Genomic DNA, 13,449 nt, shown 5'->3' on the forward strand with positions numbered 1-13,449 from the left:
AGCCCTTGACATCAGCTGGCAGAGCTTTGTGCCAAACGAGGAACTTTATGGTACTCTACCAAAAATCTCTGACAAAGTGGCCTGGTGGAGACTTGGACTCGCTGGCCATTGCTTTACGCATAAAGATCTGCCCGCGGGGAAGCTTCTGCTTTGAGAACCCCTCCATGGCCACAGAAATCGGGGACGCCCTCCTACAACCCTCATTGACACCCTCAGGAGGGACGTCAACGCATCATCCACTGCTGAGCTGGCAGAATGCATGGCCAACCGGGAAGACTGGTCATCCAGGCATGATACTCGGTTGAGGCCGCCACAGTAGTTGGGGAAGAACCATATATGGGAATGATGGTCATGTGTTAATGTGAGTGTAAATGGTTCTTTGTGTCTGTGTGTCAGCCCTGCGATGACCTGGCAACTTGTCCAGGGTGTACCCCACCTCTCGCCCATAGTCAGCTGGGATAGGCTCCAGCTTGCCTGCAACCCTGCACAGGATAAGCGGCTACAGATAATGGACGGACGGACGGATGGATGGATGGTCAGGTGTCCACAAACATTTGGCCATATAGTGTATCACTACACCATCAGCTCTCCAGTACCTCCCTTTTATATACACACACTACAGTATGTGGTTTAGTCCTGGAAAGGTAGCTGTAGTAATATAATCTTTGCATATGAATTCAAAAGCGAATGGCAACAAATAAACAGTCTGGCTTTCAGAAAATGACTGGAGTAAATCAGAGAACAACATAAATGAACACGGTGTGCTTTTCATCAATAACGGCAGGTTATGTTTAATCAAGACGTAGTTGAGCTGGTAATCACGACAGCATCTGCAGTTGATAAATAGTAGATGTAACCAGGTTATTGTCATTTTTTTCTTTTTTCCTCTAAAATGTTTATCTTAGGTTTTCATTTGAATTTTGTTGATTGTTCTGACATCATAAAGGTGGAAAAAGATCTGACATGGCTTCAATTTTTTATATGCAGTATTGACAGGGGTGTGTAGACTTTTTTTATTTCCACTCTATGTTATTAGATTGGTTGAGCTTGAGTTCTATGTGTTCATAGTTTATTCATAGTTTATTCACTAGTCTATGGGTCACCATAGATCCTAGGGGTGGAGATTTGTGTACATGGGCGGGAATGGGAGGGATGAGCTCAAGGAATTAAAAAAAAAAAACTTTACTGTTGAAAATGCTTAACTTAACTATTAGAGACCTATTCTTTCCTGGTGTGTGTGTGTTCAGATATACTCTATATATCTACCCATGGGCGCCGCCAGGGGGGGAAAGGTTAGAACAATTCTAGGGGCCCAGCATTGCCATGGGGCCCTTTAAGGGGCTGATAATATGCTTTTAATGATTTTAATAAGACTTTTGAAATAACAACAATGCAATATTCCATCTGGTAAAATTGAACAAGGTTGTCTATTTCTTGAGTTCTTCAACATATTGTCATTTAACCCTCCCCCTTTTGCGAAATGATACGGTCCAGTTCTGGTAGAAGCGCGATGCGTTAAATCTGTGTGCTGATCAGTGCAACGCTACTTGCTGCTGTGTCGTGGTGCAGCAGCCAGCCAGCCAGCAGTGGAGTGCGTACAGTCTATGATCACTAAATATGAAGAGTGGCTGCCAAAAACGTAAAGAAAGGCAGCTGAAAGCTGAGAGGGACCGGAGAGGCAGGCAACTGGTCACTCAGTTTTTCCCAAAGAAAGGTAGCTATCGCTCAGGTGTGTGTTCAAAATATTAGTGAACGGTAAATGAACAGTATGAACGTGGTTGGATTAGCCTATCAAGAGAACACTTTTACAGTTTGTACAGTGACATTTTTTCCATTTTAATAACTGAACTGACTTGTGTGATAAACAAGATGAAATATTACGTTATGCTGGTGCTAATAACTAGTGCTAATAACCAGTTTCATAACTAATGGAGTGCCCTAAATATGCACAGATTCAGCCTCAGGGGGACCTCCGCCCTACCAAACCACTGAACCCCCCTTTGGAGAAGGAGATAAGCAGCAATACAACCCATAAATGCTTTAGGATTGCTGCTTTTGTTGAAAGTTGGGGGGCCCAAAATTCTAATCTTTCATGGGGCCCAAAATTTCTGGCAGCGCCCCTGTATCTACCCATAGCTGAAGCAAGTGCAATACATAGTAACAAGAATTAAAACAGAACGTGGTAAGTCAGTATTTGAACAAACTCTTCCAATAAACTGCAATCCAGCCAGTTTTCAGCAAATTCCACCAAAGTACGACCCAGTTAAATGTTTCTGCTGTTACTAACAGTTGGTCCAAACTTGTAGTTTTAAAAGGCTGTGTGAGCAGGCATGAGCAGGCAGCAAAGACCCTCTCTGTAAAAAGAAAAAAAAAAAAAACTGTCCAGCTTCTCTCTGAGAACATTTTACCAGTCCTCTATTTATAGACTACACGATATGTAATACACCATCTGCAGGCTCACAGTCATATTTGTATTTGTCTGTCAACACATAACCAGAGAACTGTGTCTGGTCTCCAACTACAAACCTACAATTTCAGGCTATGGCTTGGCAGAAAGGATATTTCATCCTTTTGGCAAATGTCTTTACATATTTTCTTAAATCAGCTTCTCTATGTGGGGCGGCATGGTGGTGTAGTGGTTAGCGCTGTCGCCTCACAGCGAGGGTCGAGGGTTTTCAGCAGGAAAATCGGGATCCAACTCAAGCTTGGTGAGAAGGTAAGAGTCTAGAGTGAGTCGACCACACTGTACAACAACAACAACATCAGATCTCAGAATGTCTCATTTCTGAGGACGTATTTTGGATCATGAAGCAATCTTAGACTTAAGTCTAAATTTGTTTTTTTTTTAATCTTCAGTTATTCCTTACCATTTTCTAAGAAGCTCTGTTCTAATGAAATCTTAGCCTTGTACTTAATCTTGATCCAGTGCAATGAAAGTTACAGATGCAGGAAGGGAAACTATTCTGAAAAATCAACTGTTGACTTAACTCTAAGATTGCTTTGTGATCCCGGGCCCAGATGAACAGCATCAAAACATTTATAAATAAATGAGTGATTAGTTAAATAAAACTTGATGTCAGGAAACATTACAAAAAAACAAAACAAAAAAACTTTGGAAACCTGCTGATCTGCTGTGTCGTTCAGTATAAATGCATTTTCTTCAGTAAATGCCACTAGTGAGGTAGAAGAATAACAACTTTATTCATCACGCTTGTGAAATTCCTCTCTGCATTTAACACATCTGAAGCAGTGAACACACAAATGCACACACATGAGCAATGAGCACAAACACATACCCAGAGCAGTGGGCAGCCATGCTAAAGGCCTCTGCATGCTCTTGCGACAAGGCTTTCGCAGATAGCTTTTCGCAGACAGTCGTAATTTATCGTTGAGCGGGGAGTAATAGGCGTGCGCGATGTTATTCACCGCCACAACGCAAGGGGGCGCGAAGTCGCGAAATCGCTAGTAGTTGGTGGGTGTGGTTAGTGGAGTGTTTATCCTCCGGTTACTTATAATGACTAGAACTGGAGTCGTATAGATGTACGTACTTCCTCACTTCCTCGATCAACCGCTCTTCATGCTGCTCCATCTTCGCTCGTGTTTTTAAAAATGGCGGTAGTGAAAACAAACCAAACCGGGAAAGAAGGGAAGCGGAAGTGCGTGTACAGCGGATGTAGAGTGGACCAATCAGAGCCCTCTTTTCTGCGATGCTGTCTGCGAGGCTTCTGCGGTGGTCACAATTTTTGGGAGGTGCGCGCAGAGCGTCTGCGAAGGTGGGGGGGCTACGCAGACGCTATCTGCAACGCCATCTGCGAGGACTGCGTTGTCAGCATAAATTGGCCTTAACAGCGCCCAGGGAGCAGTTGGGAGTTAGATGCCTCACTCAAGGGCACTTCAGCCCAAGGCCATCCCGCATTAACCTAACCGCATGTCTTTGAACTGTTGGGGAAACCAGAGCACCCAGAGACATGGGGAGAACATGCAAACTCCACACAGAAATGCCCCCGCCAGCCGCTGGGCTCGAACCCAGAACCTTCTTGCTGTGAGGTGACCGTGCTAACCACTTACACCACCGTGCCACTCGTAATCATTAAATACACAAAATCATTATATACACTATGATTGTATATAATGATTGTATCATTATATACAATCATTATATACACTGATCTTTATATATACCTGAAAGAGAACCCTTGGTGGTTTGGGAGTTTTATTGGTCTGACAGGCTCGTTCGGCTGCCGAGGGCTTCAGTATGTTGAGAGGCAAAGGCCGAAGAATGCCTCTTTGTTTTACAGGCTTTGTAATATCACTAGTTTCGGACAATGAACAGTGTCGATTGTTATAATCTTCTATAACCGAAGGCCATTCCGCAGACCATGGAAATATTGCTGGGTTACAGTTTAAGTACATCTTTTTCCCACCAGAGAAATGTAAGCTACAAACACTTGTCCATTTTGATTCAATTTGAAGGTTTTCGTTGCGGATTAAACTTGTCCATTTCTTTCTTCTCGACTGGCAGCTGATAAAAGCTCAAATGAGGTGTTCTCTTTGTTGTGGAGACACAGTAAGGCACACAGCAATTCACTTTAGGCATGGTTAAAACCAGTTCGACAGAACAATGTAGTGTTTAACAAAGGCAAAAGTAAACAATACAGCAGAACTGACCCTGGGTATCACCCATAATGCATTGCAGTAAACAAGCAATGGCGTAGTTATGGGTTCGGGTTATTCCAACACAACAACACCTCATTTTACTTGATGAGGTCCTGATTCAGTGATCACCTGAACCAAAGCTTATTTAACAAGGAAAAGTATAAAAAACACTGCTGTGGTCATCACTATCCTCTTGCCCAGTTTGGAGGGCAAAAACAGTGCTAATAGTACCTTAAATTTAATTGGAAGACAAAAATATGTATTCATCATGCCAAAAGAGTTAAAAAGAAAAGTGTTGAGTGAGAAAAAGAAGGGTTCAGTTCTGGCTTTACTGGCAGAGGGATACAGTGAGTGTCAGGTTGCTTCCATTCTCAAAATTTCAAAGATAACAGTTCATTAAAAACAAGGTCAAGCAGCAGACATTGGGGACAACAAAGTTACAGATGAGCAGAGTGCAAAAACGACTCTCCACTGACATGATCATCAACTCCTTTGAATGTCGCTCAACAACTGTAGGATGCCATCAAGTGACCTACAAAAAGAATGGCAAATGGTAGCTGGGGTGAAGTGCATGGCAAAGACAGTTTGAAGTCATGCAAAGCTAGAAAAAACCCTTCATCAATGAGAAGCAAAGAAGAGCCAGGCTGAGGTTTGCTGAAGATCATAAGGATTGGACCATAGAGGACTGGAGTAAGGTCATCATCTCTGCAGAATCCAGTTTTCAACTTTTCCCATCGCCTGGTCATCTAATGGTTAGACGGAGACCCGGAGAGGCCTACAAGCCATAGTGTCTCGCACCCATTGTGAAATTTGGTGGAGGATCAGTGATGATCTGGGGGTGCTTCATCAAGGTTTGAATGGGGCAGATTTTTGTTTGTGAAGGACACATGAATCAAGCCATGTACAAGGATATCCTGGAAGAAAACATGCTTCCTTCTGCTCTGACAATATTCCCTCACTCTGGGTGTTGGGTTTTCCAGCAGGACGATTCCAATACCGCACAGCCAGGTCAATCAAGGCGTGGATGGAGGACCACAAGATCAAGACCCTGTCATGGCCAGCCCAATCCCCAGACCTGAACCCCATTGAAAACCTCTGGAATGTCATGAAGAGGAAGATGGATGGTCACAAGCCATCAAACAAAGCTGAGCTGATTGCATTTTTGCACCAGGAGTGGCATCTTAATTTCCCTGAGGGAACCCGCCCAAAGGGATCAATAAAGTTTTATCGAATCTAATCTAATCTAATAAAGTCACCCAAGAGCAACATGAAAGACTGGTGGTGAGCCTGCCAAGATGCATGAAAGCTGTGATTAAATGTCATGGATATTCCACCAAATATTTATTTCTGAACTCATCCTAAGTTCAAACATTAGTATTGTGTTGTTTAAAATTTAATATGAGCTATGCATTATTCGAGGTCTGAAAACACTTTTTTTTTTCCTGTTATTTTGACCAGTTACACACACACACACACACACACACACACACACACACACACACACACAAGAATAAGCATTGTCTTATAGCAGCCTTGTTGCTGAGATATCCTTTGTGAATAAAAAAAATCAGTTACATCCCTTGTTCGTGCCACAAACACAAGTCACAAAGCAATCAGTCAAATTATGATTGATACTATTCATAAAACCAGTGGTGCTCAGGGACATTATGTAATGAGTGACCAAGAATCTGCTTAGTGCTTTTGCTTTATTCCTTTGACACAGATGAATATTGGCCACTGTGCAGATCGAGTCATGCCCGAGTCAACTGATTTAGTATTCCGTAGCACAAGCCCACTGTATATAGGGCACACATTTATTTGCTCAATTATGTTTGACTGAATTGATTTGACGCTCTGGATGTTTTCTAATTGTCATCTTCTTGCTGTGATAATGTAGTGACATTACTTCGGAAGCACTTCCTATATTGAATGTGTGGTGTATCCATCTAGCAGCTTGACACCTATTTATTGTTTTGTTATTGGATTGTTACTGGTCATTTATTGTTGTTCCTACTTTACATAAGCATAAGCAGATAACAATGATTCAATGTTCAAGAGTCCCTGAAGTGACAAGCTGTGCAAACTCTCAGTGAAATAAATGACCTCGATACTAAGTTTATCTCATTTAAATGAAATGAAATCACTTTTCCATTCCTCACTGGACACTGTATTCACTGGGGAAAGATTATTAGATTATTTCAGATTAATCAAGGTAGCTAAATCAGTTTAATCCAGATTTTGAATTGCACTGCAACCCCGCTATAACGGACTCCTCGGGGGACGTCCAATTAGTTCGTTATACCGAAAAGTCGGTAATACTGAAATGAAAGCATTTGTCACACCAAACATTCACGTTGTACGTGAAATTTTAGGCAGATTCTCCTTATCATGAATTTCTCTTTCTGAGTCACGGTCACAGTTTGTTGACTGAGTTAAAGGATCACAAATGGAGGCGATGATTTCTTCATCTGTTATGGAAATGATGGAGGTTACTGGTGTATCGTTGTTACTGTCCACCCACTGACTCGTTGTGTTTTCTAAATCTTCACCATTCAGTTCATTCATGCTTTGCAAAATCACAGATGACATCATTTATGTTGTGCCGTAGGGCTGGGTGGAGTGAGGGATATAAAAACACCACCTGTATGCTTTAACTAGGTGTTAAGTTTCGCAGTATCAGCAGCCATTTAGTCCTTTTATCGATCCTTTGACCACCGTTCTCAATAATTGTTAGTGACTGACACCTAACCGAGGCTAGTTAAGCCTTTGCTTTATAGTGTTTACACGTATTGTTAACTTGACTGCGGACTCAATTACTTAGTTTGTCTGTGGTGGGAAAAGGAGCTCATGGCTCAGTGTGTCATGTAAGCAGGTGAATAATGGATGTAATTGTAGGAACAGTGTTTATTTATAAACAGACAGGCAAACAGTTGGGGGCACAGTGGTGTAGTGGTTAGCACTGTCGCCTCACAGCAAGAAGGTTCTGGGTTTGAGCCCAGTGGCTGATGGGGGCCTCTCTGTGTGGAGTTTGCATGTTCTCCCCATGCCTGCGTGGGTTTCCTCCTACAGTCCAAATTTAGTGCCCATAGATGTGTATGGTTGTTTCCCAAGCCCAGAAATGGGAGGGTTGTGGCAGGAAGGCATCTGGCATAAAACTATGCTCCAATTAATATGACAAGTGGCTCAGTAGGGTCCACATGGACCCCAACCTGGCAATAGTGCTGGACAAGGAGGAAGAATAAGGTAGGCCAACAGTTCAAAAATATAGTACAAAGGAAACGGGCAACGGTCATTGTAGTGAATCCCTGATGTGGGTGGAGTGCAGAAGCACGGCAGGCGGGAACTGAAGTTCGTGCAAACTTTATTTTTATAGATATAGCTTTTCAGCTTCACTCACTCCCACACACGCGCACACATGCGTTCTGGTCGGGAGTCAGCTCTTCTCTGCTTTCCCCCTCCTTTTATGCTCCTTCCCTGCAACACACACACACACACACTAATTGACACCAGGTGTAATGACTTAACCACTTATCTTCCCTGACCCCGCTCTTCATTCACAAACTGCCGCTTGGTCACGCCCCCGTTGCCACAGTCATGTGACCACAAACAGAATGGCGGAGACAAAGATGAATGGCAGAGTGCACTAAACAAAGTCAAAACTAGAAAGAGAATACACAGATATAAGGCTTGGTAATGTGAGACAATAGGTACAGTGCGTATACTTCTCCAAGTCTGTGTATTTAGAGTCCTTATAAGCGCATGCTGTGATTGCGCTCTAATCCAGAACAGGTGCATAGTACTGTAATTAGTCCTAATAGTGCTGCACATGTTGTAATCTGCGTGTTTGGACATGACACAGTGATTTTTTTTTTTGAAAGACTCTGACTCATTGTCACTAAAGGTGGGGGACATGAACTTACTTTGTTATCTGCAAAAGTTGGTAGTAAAAGAGTTCATTATCACAGGGTTGCAGTGTATATAGTATACAATCAAGTCAAATTAAATTGACCATAGTGAAATTATACCTGGAAATTAGGTCTGACTTCCTGCTGTATTCATGCAATGGGTTGGTGTGTGTTTATTGTGCCAGGTGGCTGTGAGAAGGGGCATCCCCGGGCCAGGACCCATGAGGAGGCATAGAAGATGCTCGCACCCTGGGCGCCTTTGCTCTTCTTAGCAATGTGGGTGAGAAGTGCCACCAGTGGGCCGCTCTCCTTCAGAATAGGTAAGCTCACCTTCAGTCTTACTCACAGTTTGAAATGATTTAGGATTGTGTAACGTTGCTGTATAATCTTGTACGGTAATTACCATTAATGCAATTCAGAGGGTTCTGCACCAGCCTCACTGTCTCTCTGTCCTTTTTCAGGAGTGAGGTTAGATCGTATTGTCAGTAACGAAGAGCGAATGCAATGAGTGCATTTAATTAGGCCTAATTAAATAGACTCAAATAATGGTGCTCAGAATTGTGTGTCAGTAATAATGCTTTGGTGAAAGGAAAAGTTTCTTGATTTTAAAGAGACTTTATTTGCTGAGGTTTAACACTACCATACAACATTTGGCTTTAAAAGAGTTTAAAAGTGTTACTTTTATATGTATACGTACGAATGGGAACATCAGAACAATGCTTTAATTTGCACCATTACATTAATATTCACAGACGGCATTAGTAGCAATAGTCTAAGCGTTGCTGAAATTTAGCTCCAAATTAATTTGTTTGTACTCTCTACAGAAAGATATATTTTTGTTTTTCACAAACTATCATATGTCTTCTGTGTGTGTCTCAATACAGAAGGAGATTAAACCAATCCTAAAATCAGAATTGTTGAACAGTTTGAATTTCATTTCTCAGAGACAGACAGACAGACAGACAGACAGACAGACAGAGATGAGGACACACAGGGAGAGAGAGATACAGACAGAGATGAGGACAGAGAGAGAGAGACAGATAGAGATGAGGACACAGAGAGACAGACAGACAGACACAGAGATGAGGACAGAGAGAGAGAGACGAGGATGCAGAGAGAGAGACAGAGACCTTAGAGAGAGAGAGACAGAGACAAGGACACAGAGAGAGAGACAGAGATGAGGACACACACACACAGATGAGGACACAGAGAGAGACAGAGATGAGGACACAGAGAGAGAGACACACACACACAGACGAGGACAGAGAGAGAGAGACAGAGAGAGAGAGGACACACACAGAGAGGGAGAGCATACACGCACAGAGGACACACACAGAGAGATGCAGAGGACAGAGAGAGAGAGAGCACACACACACACACACAGAGGACAGAGAGAGAGAGCACACGCAGAGCGAGAGAGAGAGCACAGAGAGAGACAGTGTGCGAGAGAGAGAGCACACACAGAGCAAGAGAGAGAGCACAGAGAGAGACAGCGAGAGAGAGAGAGCACACAGAGAGAGAGAGAGAGAGAGAGAGAGGACACGGAGAGAGAGAGAGAGAGAGAGAGAGAGAGCACACACAGAGGACACAGAGGTAGAGAGAGAGCACAGAGAGAGACGGTGCACGAGAGAGAGAGAGAGAGAGCACACACAGAGCAAGAGAGAGAGCACAGAGAGAGAGAGGATGCAGAGAGAGAGAGCACACACAGAGTGAGAGAGAGAGAGCACAGAAAGAGAGAGCACACACACACAGAGCGAGAGAGAGAGCACAGAAAGAGAGAGCACACACACAGAGTGAGAGAGAGAGCACATAGAGAGACAGCGAGAGAGAGAGAGAGAGAGAGAGAGAGAGCACAGAGAGAGACAGTGAGAGAGAGAGCTCACAGAGAGAGAGAGAGAGAGAGAGGACAGAGAGAGAGAGCACACAGAGGACACAGAGAGAGAGCACACAGAGCGAGAGAGAGCACAGAAAGAGAGAGCACACACACACAGAGGACACAGAGAGAGAGAGAGAGAGAGAGAGAGAGCGCACACAGAGCAAGAGAGAGAGAGCACACAGAGAGAGAGAGAGCGCACACACAGCAAGAGAGAGAGAGCACACAGAGAGAGAGAGAGACTGACTGATTGACTGTTGGCTGAACAGAAACTTCCACTTTAATGTTCATGCCATTGCAATGAGCACTGAAAACTTATTAATGATTTAACAGTAGGGGGCATATTGTTTGTGTGTGTGTGTGTGTGTGTGTGTATAGCTAAATCACGTCTCATAATTTATAGCATACTGGGTTTTGAAATGATTGCGCTCGAAACAGTTGGCAGCATATTGATCACTTTATATGGTGCAATATTACCAAAGCAATCTCTGCTCAGAAAACACAAGGCCACATTGTCATTTGCATCAAACACCACGCTCTGGCATTCTCAGAGCAGTGATCAGGCAACCATGTCTGTTGGTACTTCTTTCCCTACTGTGCCACAAAAAAAAAAGTTTCCAAAAAGTGCAATTAGTCAAGACCCCCTCATGATCTTGTGTGTCTTTAAAGGCACCTACAGAAGTGACCTTTTAGTGTTTAAGGCTGTCATCCTTGTGTGCTGATTAATTAGGCAGGAACTAATTTCAGGTTTAGGTGATGTAAGTCAAGCTCACAACGTCCAAAGTCTCCACGAGACTTTAAGGAGAGTAAAATGCCACATTTTTTCATGACTCCAGTGAGACAAAGGAATCAGAACTGAATTCATTAGCAGGCAATAATATGAAGATCTTTTGCATACTTTCATTTTGGATCAGATGTAGTCATGATAATTATTATGACCAGGCTTTGGATGTCAGGGGAGCAGTAGATTAAAGGCTGGTGACACATACTGTATGTTAGAGGAAGTTGGTATTTAATGGCACTACACAGCTGCCGCCACCAGAATGCCACTGTCTGGCCTTCAAAGTGCTTCAGGCCAAAATAGTATCACCCTGCCTGGCAGAACCAAGAGGTTTGAAGAACCCCCTCCTTTTTTCTACTTGTTTTTTTTTTCCTTCAGGAAACTAATAGCTAATATCAGAAGGGAACCATCAGGACCTTCTAGGCCTTCAGAGATGACTCAAACATTTCAAATCTTATTTTTAATTTCTTTCATAATTTCATTCTAATTATTCTCTTCTAATCTGGCCTCATTTTAAATCAAATTTGCTTCAGAAATGAAAGGGTTACTGTCCTGAAAACATTAAAATCGAGTGATCCAGTGAGATTGTTTTGTTTGTTGACTCGAGGCTGAGAAGAGTTTCGAGCTGCTCACTCATTGGTAGGGACTTCATTGCCAGGACAGAAGGCCATGGCAGTGTATGCTTATGTAAGAAGTGACAGATGAATTAACCAGTCAGATTTTGATTTACAGTGGGAGGGATCAACAATGTATTGCCCGAGGCCTTCTCAAAGGCCAATGCCAGCTTAAGTGCAAGTTGGTGCTATTGAGAGCAAGTAGAACAGGCTAACAACTGAGAAACTAATGGCCCTTTTCCACTACCCTTTTTCAGCTCACTTCAGCTCGCTTCAGCTCACTTCAGCCCGACACGGCTCGCGTTTCGACTACCAAAAACCAGCACGACTCAGCTCGCTTCAGCCCTGCTTAGCCCCTAAAACTCGCACCGTTTTGGAGTGGGGCTGAAGCGAGCCAAGCCGTGCCGAGTGAGGCTAGGGGCGTGAGCAGACACTCCCCTGTGCACTGATTGGTGAGGAGGAGTGTCCTCACATGCCCACACACGCCCCGCGAGCGCGCTGGGATCTGTAAACACCGCAAACCCGGAAGAAGAATAATTACGAATTAGGAGAATTTCTGAAGCCTTATGCGCCTCGCCTCATCTATATGCTCTTGCCAGTATCTGTTGGCGTTGTCGGTGACAACAAGCCACAGCACCAAGACCAGCAACACTAACGACTCCATGTCCTCCATGTTTATTGTTTACTATTCGGGTCGTGAGACTACCGCTTAAAAGATCACTGAATCAGTGACATACAGAGCATCGTGGACGAGTTCGCGGAGCGCAAGGCTCGTCGTATGCCCTTCAAATAATGCGCGCAGTAGGCTATTGATGTTTTATTATGAGCCATGTACAGTATGTCGCCTAATGTTTTTTTGTTTCTGAGTTATATGTTCGTTTGAAGGACTTAATGTACAAAATAACATAGTTGCACCCCGTAGTGTTGAAATTGGTAAACACAGTGCATTCAGTGAGGTTTGCACCGCCCTCCTTTTATTTCTGACTCTTCCTGTCACCACTCTGAGCGCTCATTTGTATGCCCTTCAAATAATGTGCGCAGTATAGGCTATTGATGTTTTATTATGAGCCATGTACAGCATCCTAATGTTTTTTGTTTCTGAGTTACATGTTCGTTTGAAGGACTTGATGTACTAAATAACATAGTTGCACCCGGTAGTGTTGAAATTGGTAAACACCGCAGTTGCGGACATTTTGTAGCCTAAAATGATGTTATGATAAGCTTTAATAAAGGGCCCGGTCATTTGCCCCGCCCCCGGCCCGGCTCTGACTTGTTCCGCCACTGTCACTGATGTCACTGTTTGCGCTGCTTAACGACATCACGTGACGTCCACCCACTTTCGCTAACTCCACCCAATGTGTCCACCCACTTCCAGCCAGCACGGTTCAGCGCGGTTGTAGTCGAAATGCAACTCCAACAGCCCCACTCAGCTCGACTCAGCTCGACTCGGCACGGCACGGCTCAGCCGCGTTTGTAGTGGAAAAGCGGCATAAGATTTCTGTCTCCAGACTCTTCTTCCATGCAAATATAGCAAAGTCATAATTTCATATGAATAAAATTGTTGTTTTTTTGTGAACTTCCCCAAATCCCTCTATTGTAAAATATGTTAATTTGTTGGGT

The 13,449-nt window shown here is 43.5% G+C and overlaps 1 protein-coding gene across 1 annotated transcript in view; it reads left to right on the top strand.

Annotated features, from left to right (window-relative positions):
* The first annotated feature begins 8,799 nt into the window (after positions 1–8,799).
* The window catches only part of grik4 (glutamate receptor, ionotropic, kainate 4), a 645,415-nt gene continuing 640,765 nt past the window's right edge, over positions 8,800–13,449 (top strand). The window contains exon 1 of the mRNA XM_060943850.1: positions 8,800–8,881. Within this exon, the coding sequence (XP_060799833.1) occupies positions 8,800–8,881 (82 nt within the window). The remainder of the gene's footprint in view (positions 8,882–13,449) is intronic.

The sequence above is a fragment of the Neoarius graeffei genome, chromosome 17 (genome assembly GCF_027579695.1).
Source record: "Neoarius graeffei isolate fNeoGra1 chromosome 17, fNeoGra1.pri, whole genome shotgun sequence".
Classification (NCBI taxonomy): Eukaryota; Metazoa; Chordata; class Actinopteri; order Siluriformes; family Ariidae; genus Neoarius; species Neoarius graeffei.